We start from the raw sequence: 14,214 nt of genomic DNA on the forward strand, positions 1-14,214 counted from the left end.
TCACCAACAATGAATAGTTTACTTATACTTTCGTTAAATATAACATAAGATTATGTGGTATCACCCTAGTGTAAACATCTTAAATTGAAGATCAAATTCAGTAATTGTATTCGTATAGGGTCAAGAAAAGTAGCTGTAAAAAATCATAAAAATCGGAGTTAAAATAACCGTTAAATCATGACTTTTCATTTAGAACCGTCGAAAAGTTTTGTCCCGTTACTTGATCTCTTAATGTTTGTTTTTTCCGATTTTCGGCGTATACGATCTCGAAGTATAAAAAAATAAGTTTGCTGGTTGGATCATTAAAACTAGTTTCGGCTTTAGGGTTTAGGGTTTAGTGTACAGGGTTTGCTCGACGAATAGGTGTCTTTGGTCGCACAAAGCCTGCAGAGAACTGTCTTGCGCGAAGAAACCCAAGCCTCGTCGTCGCGCAATCTCAGCCAGCCCTTTCACCCTCTTCCTCATTGAACACTTAGTCAAAAAAAATTTCGCGTTTACAGAAAGCTGACTTGGGCGACGCAGTTGGTATTCGTCGCGCAATCTCTCTACAAATAAACCCTAAACCCCAAATTTTGGTTGAATTACAACACTGCGCGACGAAGTAGATTCTTTGGTTGCACAGAGCCTGCATACAACAGTTTTGCGCGACGAACTCAGGCCTCGTCATCGCACAATCTCAGCCAGCCCTTTCACCCCATTCCTCCTTGAACACTTAGTAAATTTTTTTTTCGCTTTTACAGAAAGCTGACTTGCGCGACGCTTTTCATATTCGTCGCGCAATCTCTCTGCAATAAACCCTAAACCCCAAATTTTGGCGGAATTACAACATTGCGCGACGACTAAGTTTCTTTGGTCGCACAAAGCCTACAGGGAACAGTCTTGCGCGACGAAAGCAGGCCTCGTCGTCGCGCAATCTCAGCTAGCCCTTTCACCTTTCACCCTTTTCCTCCTTGGACACTTAGTCAAAATTTTTTGCGAGTTTTGGCGCGACTCTGTACATATTCGTTGCGCAAGTTTTCAATCTCTCCCTCTAAACCTTAAGTCCCAAATTGGCGGATTGGCAACATTGCGCGATGAAACACAATATTATGCGTTGCGCAAGTTTTCAATCTCTCCCGCTAAACCCTAAGTCCCAAATTTTGGCGGATTGGCAACATTGCGCGACGAAACATGCGTCGCGCAAGTTTTCAATCTCTCTCGCTAAATCATAAGTCCCAAATTTTGGCGGATTGGCAACATTGCGCGACGAAACACAATATTATGCATCACGCAAGTTTTCAATCTCTCCCGCTAAACCCTAAGTCCCAAATTTTGGCGGATAGGCAACATCGCGCGACGAAATACAATATTATGCGTCGCTCAAGTTTTCAATCTCTCCCGCTAAACCCTAAGTCCCAAATTTTGACGGATTGACAACATTGCGCGGCGCAATACTATGTTATGCGTCGCGCAAAAACTACCGTGATACCAAATTTTGGCGGATTAACAATATTGCGCGACGGAACTTATACTTGTTTCATCGCGCAAGAGTCAATTAAAATGTTTTGCGTGACGCTATTGTTTGTTCGTAGCGCAAAATCGAATAAAATTTCAGAAACCACGTGATGGCCTCCTAATTTCCCAGATTGCTTATTTGCCCTAACTGTCTCTCTCTCTCTCCGCCGTCAGCTCAGCCCTTACCCCAGTGGATTTTGGACCGCGCCGCCACAACGGTGGTACCTCGGAGCTTCCCGGCCGTCACCGTCGAGCCAGCCGCCCTAATTTCCTCGGTTTTCACCGAATCTGCGCCGCCATCATTCTCTCTCCTTCGACGACCAAATCCGACACCTGAGGTATGGTTTCTGTCCTATTTTTGATGCTTTAGCTGATGGTTGGGTAGGATTTTTGAAATTGTTGCAATAGGGCAGTGGATTTGAAACCCTAAGTTTCGGCCGATTTTTGAATTTCAATTCCGGCCACTTCTGGCCATTTTTCGGGGTAGGTCCGAGAACAAAAGTGGCTCCAATTGATGTTTTGAACCTAGGGTAGGAACCTTGGCCCTTAGTTTTTAGAATTTTTCGGCGATTGGTATCGCTTTCGACACCCACGCGCTGCAGGCGCGTGTGGTGACTCGTGGGTTACTGTAGCAGGCACGCATTAGTCCCAGTGCAATCCTCTAGTTGTCACGAGCGCATAGGTGTTTTCGGATTGGAATTTGGTTACCGTTTGAGTCTCGAACGGATTTTGCCTATTGTGCGATTTCCGGATTTGTTATGTTCGGACCGTTGGATCGAACTCAAACTCACGTATGGTGTACCTTGTATTTCTTGGATCGTCTAGGATTCGACGGATCGTGGATCGGAGTCCCAGATACTCCGAACTCGCAAACCCTAGGTCAAGAATCTGAATAAAATTGTATGTGTTTTCAAATATTCGTATATTTTATTAATTTGTATGTGTATTAATGAAATTGTGCAGATGTCAGACTTGATTACACGTCGTAGGGCGGTGACGACCACGCAGAGTTCGGAGCTCCCGACTCAGCCGACATCTGCTGCCACATCTCCAGCATCTCCTGCCACTGCGCCAGCACTGATGGACCACTTGGCAGTTCGACCTGCGGGGTCCCAGGCGCCTGCCTCATCAGCGTCATCAGTGGCGCAGCCTGTTAGCGCCAGGCGGCGTCATCGGCCCGCCAGCACCACCGACACCACATCCACTGATGCGTCGGGGTCACAGCCAGGTATAGCTTTCCTTTTTCTCCAGTTTATTTTTATTTTTGTTTTTGTTTTAGTTTTAGTTTTTATTTGTGTGTGTGTATTTTATAGTTAAATTTGTTATTTATTTAACATTAATTTCATCTTTCTTTGCAGCCAAGAAAAACACCCGAGGGCCGTGTCGACAGTTGAAGACCGCGAAGGTCACTCGGGTGACCAACAGTAGTATCAACATCGGATACGACGAGCGACATCGGGCTGCACCGACGGCAGAGTTGCATAACTCCTTGGCCCACGACATTGGTCATGTCATTCGGAGCCATTGCCTGATGAAGTGGAAGTCTTGGAAGGTGATGCCTGACGAGACCAAGACGGAGGTTCGCGGCCAGTTGTCCATGTAGGCCTTTTAATTCTTTTTCTTTCAAACTTTATATTTCTATTATTTAAATGTATGTAATTAATTTATTGCAGACGAACTACAACTTGGAGGACCTGGACGACGAGTCGTTGGCGTACATCAGCAGACTCTTCTCTGAGAGGTAGGAACAGTGGAAGAGCGACTTGCACCACTATTTTGAGGCGTTTGATGATCCGCAAGTCGCTCTTTAGGAGGATTGCCCGAAGGAGCTTGAGGGGCGGGAGGATAGTTGGGAGTGGCTTTGCGCTCATTTTCAGGCTCCCGCTTTTGTGGTAATTTGTAATATGAATGTCAAATTTATTATATTTTTCTTACTAATGTTTTTTAAATTTTTTTAAATTTAATTTCAATTTCAACTAATACGTTTTATTTTTTTTATAACAGAATAAAGCCAAAGTCAATAAGGGCAATAGGAAAAAGAAGACTCTTCTCCATCATTCGGGTTCCAGGCCCTTCTCCTATAGGATGGATGCACGACGGCAGGTAATAATAAAATATTTTTTATTTAATTTTTAATATTTCATTATTCTTAATTTATTTTTTCGTACTAATATTTTTCTTCTCTCGTTCAATTTAGGGGGGTCCAAATTCCTAGAGATCGACGTCTTTGGCGACGTTTATGTTCGACCTGGGAATGAGTTGGCAGAGTCCCTTCATGTAAGTATTATTTAATTTTAATTCTTATGTTACGCATTCAAGTTTAAAGGTTATTATATGAATGTTTTAAGGAGTCCAGTTGGTTCTTCAGGAGTCCGCCTCCCAACTTCCTCCTGATACTCCTATCGAGTCTGTAGATCCTCCACAGGATGCTGGATTTTAGATCTTGACGGAGACATTAGATCAGACTCTAGGGAGGAGACCGGGAACATATTGTCGAGGGATGGGGAGTGCCAGGCGAAGGGAACCCAAACCCCGTTCATCAACGCAGTCAAACAGTCATGTCACTGCTTTGATAGCACAGGTGGCCACTCTTCAGAGTCAGATGTCGGTCATTCTGCAGTCCCTCCCACAGTCCGGCATTCTAGTCCCGCATTTTGATGCACTGACCTCCGAGCCTGTCCATCCTGAGCATCCCCACCAGACGACGGCCCTGTAGACCCCCAGACCTCTGAACCGCATGTGCCAGACGACAATGTAGATTTTGGAACATTATTTGATTAGTTTTTTTATTTTCATAATTATTTTTTAAATATTTCTATTGCAGCATACATTTATTTTATATAATAAATCTGTTCTTTACAATTCATTTTTTTATTGGAATTTCATTTTATTACCCCACAAAAAAAAACAAATTTATTTTTTCATAAAATAAAACAAAAGTAATATTAAAATTATATAATAATTATATATATTAATTTTGCGCGACGAAATCCTTCTCATCGCGCAAATTTATATATTACGAAATAAAAATGATTCATTTTTTTAAATACATATAATTTATTCTTGTGCGACGAACATTTTCGTCGCAAAAAAAGATTTGCGCGACAACAGTTTTTCGTCGTGCAAAATGTGTAGACACGAATTGCGGGATGAAGAACTCTTTGTGCCGCAAATATCTACGACACGTATCGCACAACAAACATTTTCGTCGCGCAAAAAATATGCGCGACAACATTTTTTTGTCGCAAATGTCTACGAGACGTATTGCGTGACGAATATTATTCGCCCTGCATTGTTGTGGCGATGAACCTTCTTTCATCGCGCATAAGTTTGTGCGACGAACTGTTGCGTCATCTCTGAACCTTTTGTGTAACGAAGGGTAATCGTCGCACAAATTTGCGCGATGAGTGATACAATCGGTCGCGCAAAATCTTTCTTCACGATCTTTGCACGAGAGATTACGCGCAATGAATTTTCTATCGTGCTTGAGTTTGTGCGACTAAATGTAACTCTGCGCGACGAAATTGGTTTCGTTGCGCAAATCGTAAAATGTAGTAGTGAAGTCGGTCTATTAACCCCCTTATCTGAAATTAATTGTTAAAAGTTTTGATTCATCTTTAACCATTGTCTTACCCTTGTTGAATAACACTCCTCTTTCTAATTTATATTTGAAGTTTGAGGTTTCAATTTCAATTGTGGGTTTTGATTTTACAGATTTTGTTTGTCAATTTCAATTTGGACAAAGCATATGCAAACAAAGTAAGCATTTTATGTTACTTTTGAACTAGGTGCTGATTTGATTTAATCATAAGTTTCACTGGTGCATTTACTAGGCTGTCATTCAATACTTTTGATCATAGAACTTCTTTGGTTGATATTATCTTTGTTAAGTTTAACTATAACTTTAGAGAGGGGCCTTAACAGGTTCATAATCTCATCATTATAGTATTAAAATTTATAGATTATTTAAGGCATTATCTATTTTCTGAATTCTGCTTACTTTTAGTTCCATGTGCATTAATTTACTCTTTAATTCATATGTTTACATCTTAGCAGATTCATGTGATTAGTGCTGCTCATACCACAAAGGCAATTTTAGGCTTATCAAGTGCTAAGGAATGTCAAGCTTCCAAGTGACAAGTTCTCTACATAGTTTGAGACCTACACTTACGGGATATTAGATCGTTTGGATCATTTCCATATGTTTATATGTTTTTAATATCACTTGCCTATGTAGTTGACGTGTTATAACATCTTTTTAGAGTTGAATATATATATATATATAATTTTATTTTAGTGGATGTGAGATCTTAGTTTGTTGCTTTATATAATTATTTCTTTGTAATTAAATTTTTTTTGTCAGTCACACTATTGTTGACGGCTAAAAACCATCAAGAAACAGCTCTTAAGTTTAAAAAAGAAAATAAATAAATAAAATATTTGTTGATGCTTAAAAAGCATCAAGAAAAGATAGTTTCTTGACAGTTTTGTGACGTTTCATAACCGTAGTGAAACATTACATTTTGACGGACGTCTTCATGATAGTGGCATTCGTGACACTTTCTGAGCCGTCAATTAAGGGCTATCGTGATGCTTTTTATCACCAGCAAAATGTGTGTTTTCTTGTACTGTATTCACTCAAAATCGTGTTTTATTTAGGGTTGCTAGTGTCGTTGAATGCCATTTGTTTTGTTAATGAATATTATACATTAGGGATTTTTGTAGAAATGTCGCTTGAAATTATACCTCAGTTTCAATTTGTCACCTTAAAGAAATATTTAAGAGAAATGTCACCTTAATTTGTCAAAATTCATGATTTGTCATCTCACTTTAACATCATCCAATTTTCCATTAGTCTTTTCATTTTCAAGGGAAAAAAAGAGAGGAAAAAAAAGGCCTCTCTCTTACTTTCTCCCCCAACCCAACCCCATCGCCCCCAAAACACATCGCATAGGACCGCCTCCCCTTCCCCACATGTCTTTTTTCTTTTTGGCCTACTACTTTTGCACTGTGTTTATGTTGAAGGATCTAAAGTTTTCTTGGTCACCATCTATTACGTAGGCTACCGACTTGTTGGTTTGGGTGGGTTGAGAGAATTTGTGTGTGGAGGGTAGGTGTTCATGTTGTGCGCTCCAAGATCTTATCGTTGATGAACTATGTGATGGCACACACACAAACTCGTTGAGAATAAAACAAACATACCACCAAGAGAGTAAAACAAACACACAAGGACACAGATTTATAGAGGTTCGGCCTCCTGCCTACGTCCTTTTGGTGATCAACTTGAGAAATTCACTAGTATGTAAAAATAACTTTGGTTACAACTGAACCCCCTTAGCTCTCACAAGAACCGTAGATCTCTTTTCTCTCACCCTTGCTCAAACCCTTTGATGCCCTTCTTGAATTCTGTCTTGTGTTACATCTTCTCTTCTCCCCTTTGTTGACCTAACCCTAAAAGTCCTATTTATAATGCATAGGACTTTAGTTACAAGTTAACTTGGAATAGGAAACATAAAATACCCCAAAAATTGGAGAAAATCTGTCCAAATCTAGCCTACAAAAGCATCCTTCTGCCGCTCGAGCTGTTGATGGCGCTCATGGGATGGGGGAATTGGAGATTTTCTTTTCAATTTTAATTGTTTAAAAGATATACAATTTTTTATTATAACAATTTTTCCATTTTTAAAATACCCTTCAAAATAGAAAGCTTAAAATGCCCTTAAAAAGGATGGAAAATTGGATGGGTTAAAGTCAGATGACAAATCATGGATTTTGAAAAATTAAGGTGACATTTCTCTTAAATTTTTCTTTTAAAAGTGACAAATTGAAACTGAGGTATAAGTTCAGGCGACATTTCTACAAAAATCCCTATACATTTCGATATTATAACAATAAAATTGGCTAAAATTGATATGTTTCCTCTTTTCTTTTCGTTTTCTCTTTTCCTTTTCATTTTATGCTTTGTTGCTATTGCTATGTTTATCCTATAAATATAGCAACTTCTCCACCATTCATTTGTTAGTGACTAGGGATGCTTAGCAACTTCTTCAGCTCCCCATATTTCCATATACTAACCAGGGACACCAGGTCAGCATCTTCGGTAAGAATCCTAACCCAATCAAACAATGACATCTGTGAATATTCAAAATTGGAATTTGCATTGTGATAGTTGAAAGCATACTTTGTCCCACAAAAAAGCCAAAAAATAAAATAAAATTGAGAGCATTAAGTCCTTTTCAAATTATGCTAATATACAAAATTGGAATTTTGCTGGAGTTGCTTCCTTGACTTTTCCACCTTTGTATCCAGTCCACTTTGCACAAGGAGCCAAGTTTGAGAGATAGCTTTCTGTATTTACACCATCCAGGAGAAAATTAAAAAACTATTTCATGCCAAACTAACTACGGATTCTTTAATTGAAAGAAACCACATATTAATCATCCTTCGGCACATAAATATTTGGTAATTGGCATTAAAGTATCTAAAGGTTTACGAAATTAAAGATTTTAATGCAAATCTAAAATTGGAAAAGAGGGCACCAATTCATGTAAAATATGATGTACTTAAGAACCAAGGATAGCTTACATACATGTAGATCCAACATATTTTTTTAACAACCAAAGACAATCATCATTTTTTTTTTTTTTTTAAGAACCAAGGATAGCTTACATACTAGTTTGTCCATCATGTCAACACATTTATAATTAAAACTTCTTTTTTGGTGAGGTTTCAATGTTTGTCACTGTAACAAGACCACAATTGCCATTCAGTATGCTAACGTTGTCACTATGTTTGCCAATTGCATATTATCTAGAACATAAAGGCTTTAGTGTTTCGTAGATCGTCGGGGAGCCAAACCCGTCTTTATAAAAATGGTCCTTATGATACTACTTTAACAACAAAAAAGTATAATAAACTAGGCTTTTGTAGTCACTGAACGAACGAATGTTTTGTAATAGATATGACTATTTAAATGTAATTACGGGATTAAAACAGTATAATAAATTGGAGTGAACCATAACATTATACATGATCCAATCCTTTTCATATATTTTTGTTCAAGACTTTGTTTTAGAATGCTTTATTACTAATTTGGTACAGGTCCCTAAAATCTATGCCTTTATGAGGCAAAGTCTTTATTTCTTTGGTTATTCCAGTTTAGAATATTTGCACAAATGAGATGACTCCCAGCATAAAGTCACATTCAACCAAAAAGCATGAAGTCACACACAAAAAGAACACGGACAATTGCTAAGTTTACCTTGTATCCTTATTTTATTGATCCAACCCAATTGAAAAATAAAAAAGATGATATAATATACTGTTCACTGCTTACATCAATGAGTAAAGTCCTCCATTTGAAATTGCGTGATGATACAAAATTGGAATGAAAAAAGAAAATCCTATAGCTAAATTTGATATATTTCCTTTTCATTTTATGCTGGGTGTTAAGTTTTCTTGTTTCTTGTTGAAAAGAAAAATGAAAAGAAATAAATAAATTCCACAGCTAGCCACTTCTCCACCTTCCCTTCTTCCCATGTAGTGACAAAGGGAGGCCTTGAATCCAAAAAGCTTCCATACTTGTTTACAAACCTATATTTTCAAGTTGTGCTAGCCTAGCTATTTGCAAATCTTGGAATATTTTACTTCATCCAAATCCCTTGCAGTCTGCAGAGAAGATAAAAGACAGGGCTTTGATTGGAGAGGCTCTTATCTCTGCTTCCGTCCAGGTGTTGTGCAACAGAATTACTTCACCCGAGTTCGTTGACTTATTTCGGCACAAGACACTCGATGAGCCACTCCTCAGGAAGCTGAGGACGACACTGTTGGCCTTGAACTTGGTGCTCAATGATGCAGAGGAGAAGCAACTTGTGAACCGAGATGTGAAAAATTGGCTTGACGAGCTCAAACATGCTGTCCTTGATGCGGAGGACTTACTGGATGAGATTGACACTGAAGCTTTGCGATGCAAGCTGGAAGAAGGTGAAGATCAAACTCACAAATTTACCAATAAGGTGCGGAACTTGCTCTTTTCTTCTCGTAGTCATTTTTATCAGAGCATGAATGATAAGATAAAAGAGTTACTAGCAAGGTTAGAAAACTTTGTACAACTGAAAAGTGCTCTTGGTCTGGGAGAAGTTGCTGGGAGGAAGGTTTCGCAAAGAACTCAAACAACCTCCTTGGTTCTTGAACCTTATGTATATGGTAGAGATGAAGTCAAAGAAAAGTTATCAAAAGTGTTGCTATCTGATGAAGCAGGCAAGGATCCTGTGTCTTTCCTCACCATTGTTGGAATGGGTGGGGTTGGCAAGACAACCCTTGCTCGAATGCTTTACAATGACGATAAGGTGAAAGGGCATTTTAAACTTAAAGCTTGGGCCTGTGTTTCAGACTACGATGATTATATTAAAATTACTAAAACTCTCCTTGAGGCAGTCACTTCAAAGCCTTGTAAAACGGCAAATCTGAATTTGCTTCAAGAAGATCTAAGAGAGCAATTGAAGGGAAGGAAATTTTTATTTGTGTTGGATGACCTATGGAATGAGAATAATGAGGATTTGAACTACCTTAGAGCTCTTTTTATTACTTTAGGAACAATGGGAAGTAAAGTCATTGTAACAACACGGAACAAAAATGCAGCATCTGTCATGCAAAATGTTCATATTCAATACTTAGACCCATTGTCTCAGGAGGACTGCTGGTTATTACTTGCAAAACATGCATTTGGAAATGAAAAGTGTAGTGCACATTCAAACTTGGAAGACATTGGAAAGCAAATTGCACTCAAGTGCAAAGGGTTGCCTTTAGCTGCACAAACACTTGGGAGTTTGTTACGTTGCAATATGGATTTTGAGTACTGGAATAGAATACTAAATGATAGTTTTTGGGACCAACCCTATGATAAAACTAACATTCTTCCGGCTCTAGGGTTGAGTTACCATTATCTTCCTACTCAGTTGAAACAATGCTTTGCTTATTGTTCAATTTTTCCAAAGGATTATGAGTTTGAAAAGGAAGATATAGTTCAATTATGGATTGCAGAAGGTATAATTCCACAAGCTGAGAATGGAAAAAGGATGGAAGCATTGGCTAGAATATACTTTGATGAGCTGTTATCACGATCGTTGTTTCAAAAGTCAAGTAAATTCAGCTTCATTATGCATGATCTCATTAATGACTTGGCTATGTTCATGTCTCAGGGGTTTTGCCTTAGGCTCGAAGATGGGGTATCCCATGAAGTTAAAAGAGCTCGTCATTTGTCATACGCTAGGGGAGAATTTGATGCTGCTCCAAGATTTGAACCATTATATGAGGCTAAATGTTTGCGGACCTTCCTACCTACCTCTTTAAATCCATATGGATCTTATGAAAGATTTTGTGTAAGTAAAAAAGTTCTACAAGAATTGTTGCCATCACTAAGATGTTTACGGGTGTTGTCATTGTCATGTTATCAAAATGTTACTGTGTTACCTGATTCTATTGCAAACCTCATTCACTTGCGGTACTTGGATCTTTCCCGTACCGCAATTGAAAGGTTACCTGGGGTACTTTGCAATCTCTACAACTTGCAGACATTACTATTGTCAAATTGTTCCTCACTTCGTGAATTGCCTGCAGACATTAGAAAATTGATTAATTTACAGAAATTGACATTGGGCGGTTGTAGTTCTCTTAATAAATTGCCTACAGGCATGAAGGAGTTGACTAATTTGCATCATCTTGATGTCAGTGGAACTAAAATTGAAGAGATGCCGGTGCAAATGGGTAGATTGAAAAGTTTGAGAACATTGACTGCATTTGTTGTGGGCAAATCTACTGGGTTCGGCATAAGAGAACTGAGGGAGTTCCCACAACTTCGAGGAAAACTATCAATTTTGAAGCTACAAAATGTAGTTGATGCGAGGGATGCACTGCACGCCAATATGAAGCACAAGAAAGATCTCAAGGAGTTAAAGTTTTCATGGGGTGCGGAGGATGCTGATGATTCCCAAAAGGAGAAAGATGTACTCGACAAGCTCCAGCCTTGCGTGAATTTGGAGAAATTAACCATCAAATTCTATGGTGGAACCAATTTTCCGAATTGGTTAGGAGACTCGTCTTTTTCTAACATACAAGTCATGCATCTCAGTGACTGTAGTTATTGTTGGTTGCTCCCACCAGTTGGACGGCTACCGGCACTCAAAGAGCTCTGTATAAAAAGAATGAAGTCTTTGAGGACGATTGGCGTTGAATTCTATGGCAGAGATGGAGCTTATCTGACTCAGCCATTTCGATCTCTGGAGAAGCTAGAGTTTAGGAAGATGCCAGAGTGGGAGGAATGGTTACCAAGTGGAAGTGCAAGTGGAGGTGAATATTGTTAAAGGAAAATCAATTACACAATCTGATTGAGAGTGATTGGAGCTTCCGATATTGTCAACTCTTAGGATAGAGTGATTATAGGATGTAAATATAATTAGCTTTATTCTAGGATCTGCTTACTTAGAATAGCACATAGGTTCTGTATAAAATCTTACCTTGTGTACCAATATTATCAATTAATGCAATATACGAATTCACAATTCAAGTTGGTATCAGAGCACCGATCTTGGTGACTCTATCACGCTTCCGCCACCATAACCACCGTAGTCCTCCCATAACCACCACAGATCTCTCACAAACACCATGACAGAACCAACCAAAAACATGAAACCAGATGAGAATACCATGGAATTCTCAGACCCATACACCATACACCACTCAGACCATACTGGACTTATCCTAGCTTCCAAACCACTTGATGGGAACAATTATGGGCAATGGAGCCGTGCCATAAGCATGGGTCTCAGCGCAAAGAACAAGATTGGGTTCATTGATGGAACCATTACAGCTCCATCATCCAAGGATGCAAAATATGCAGCTTGGAAAAGATGCAACGATATGGTAACACTGTGGATTGTGAACTCAGTTCACTCAGACATTGCCAACAGCATCATGTACACTGAATCTGCTGCTGCAGTTTGGAACGATCTCAAGGACAGGTTTTCACAGAGCAGTGACTCAAGGATCTACCAGATTCGACAAGAAATTGTTGAAAATCGTCAAGGGCAGCTCTCAGTATCTTCCTATTACACCAAGATGAAAGCCTTGTGGGACGAGTTAGCGTCCTGCCATGACCCACTCACTTGCACTTGTGCAGGCTTGAAAGAACTCGCTGAACGGGAAGAAAAAGAAAGAGTTATGCAGTTTCTGATGGGATTGAACGACTCCTACTCGACTATACGAGGCTCGATTCTAATGATGAATCCACTCCCTGACACACGCCGAGTTCATGGCCTCATTCTCCAACATGAACGGCAGATGGATGTGGCCAGTCGCCGAGATCTAGGGATGAACTCTCACGCAATGCAAGTGCAGCGAACCCCAGCGCCGCCGTCATTCAACAAACAGTCCTCCAACACATATTCACGTAAGTCACTTAAATGTACCTTCTGCGACGGAGATGGACACTTGGTGGACCATTGCTACTACATTATTGGGTTTCCAGAAGGACACAAATGGCATGGCAAGAACGTAAAGCCCAAGAATAAGAGATCCACAGTCAACAATGTCGAGGCTATCAACGCTGCTGCAACCACCAAGTCTAATGCTTCTGACTGTCCTATGTTCACTACCGAGGAGTATAATCAGATCATTGCCATGCTCCGTAATGGTAATGGACAACCACTTGCAAACGCAACAGGTATCTTCTCGCCTAAATGCAATATCGCACAAACAGATCCACACTCGATTCTATATTGGATTGTTGATAGTGGAGCAACCGACCATATATCACATTCACCACCAACACACAACATCATTGATGCTCAGTATGACTCCGTTGGTTTACCAGATGGGGGGCAAGCAGAAATAAAAAATATTGGCTCTATGAAATTGTCACATGATCTATCTCTTGATAAAGTTCTTTATGTACCAAAGTTTCGTGTCAATTTGTTGTATGTTAGTAAATTGACAAGAGCTTTGTGCTGTATAGTGACATTCTATCCGGATTTTTGTGTTGTGCAGGACATGGATACGAGGAGGGTGATTGGCCTGGGCAAACATTTTGATGGGCTCTATTATCTTACACCAAGACAAAACCCTCACCTCGCCAACCACATCCATCATACCACCAGCCTATGGCATCGGCGCCTTGGGCACCCATCATCCGCACCTTCACTTTTGTTAGCCAAGAATAATGTTGAAATAATGTTTGATTCCAAACACATTTGTGAAGTTTGCCCTTTAGCAAAGCAAACTCGTTTACCCTTTCATCGTAGTGAAATTAAAACTTCCGCACCATTTGACTTAATTCATTGTGATATTTGGGGACCTCACAGGAACCCAACACACTCTGGGGCACGATATTTTCTCACTATTGTGGATGATTTCACTCGATTTACTTGGGTACATCTTATGAATTTCAAATCTGACACACAAACAATTTTGAAATCCTTTTTCTCTTGGGTCAAAACACAATTTCACAGTGACATTAAAGCTCTTCGTACGGATAATGGTAGTGAATTTCTTTCCATGCGTTCTTACCTAGACTCATGTGGCACCTTCTTCCAACATTCTTGTCCTTACACACCACAACAAAACGGGGTGGTTGAACGTAAACATAGGCACCTTTTAAATGTTGGTCGTGCTCTTAGGTTTCAGGCAAACTTACCTTTACAATTTTGGGGGGAAAGTATCCAAACT

General features: G+C 39.5%; 2 protein-coding genes across 2 annotated transcripts in view; both read left to right on the plus strand.

The window, feature by feature from the left end:
- Positions 1-14,214, plus strand: part of LOC117617775 (putative disease resistance RPP13-like protein 1) — a 43,232-nt gene that overhangs the window by 16,799 nt on the left and 12,219 nt on the right. The window lies entirely within an intron of this gene.
- Positions 9,066-11,870, plus strand: LOC117617773 (putative disease resistance RPP13-like protein 1). The gene has a single exon (XM_034347325.1). It carries the CDS (start codon positions 9,555-9,557, stop codon positions 11,853-11,855), a length of 2,301 nt encoding a protein of 766 aa, XP_034203216.1. The 5' UTR covers positions 9,066-9,554; the 3' UTR covers positions 11,856-11,870.

Source organism: Prunus dulcis, chromosome 2 (genome assembly GCF_902201215.1).
Source record: "Prunus dulcis chromosome 2, ALMONDv2, whole genome shotgun sequence".
NCBI lineage: Eukaryota > Viridiplantae > Streptophyta > Magnoliopsida > Rosales > Rosaceae > Prunus > Prunus dulcis.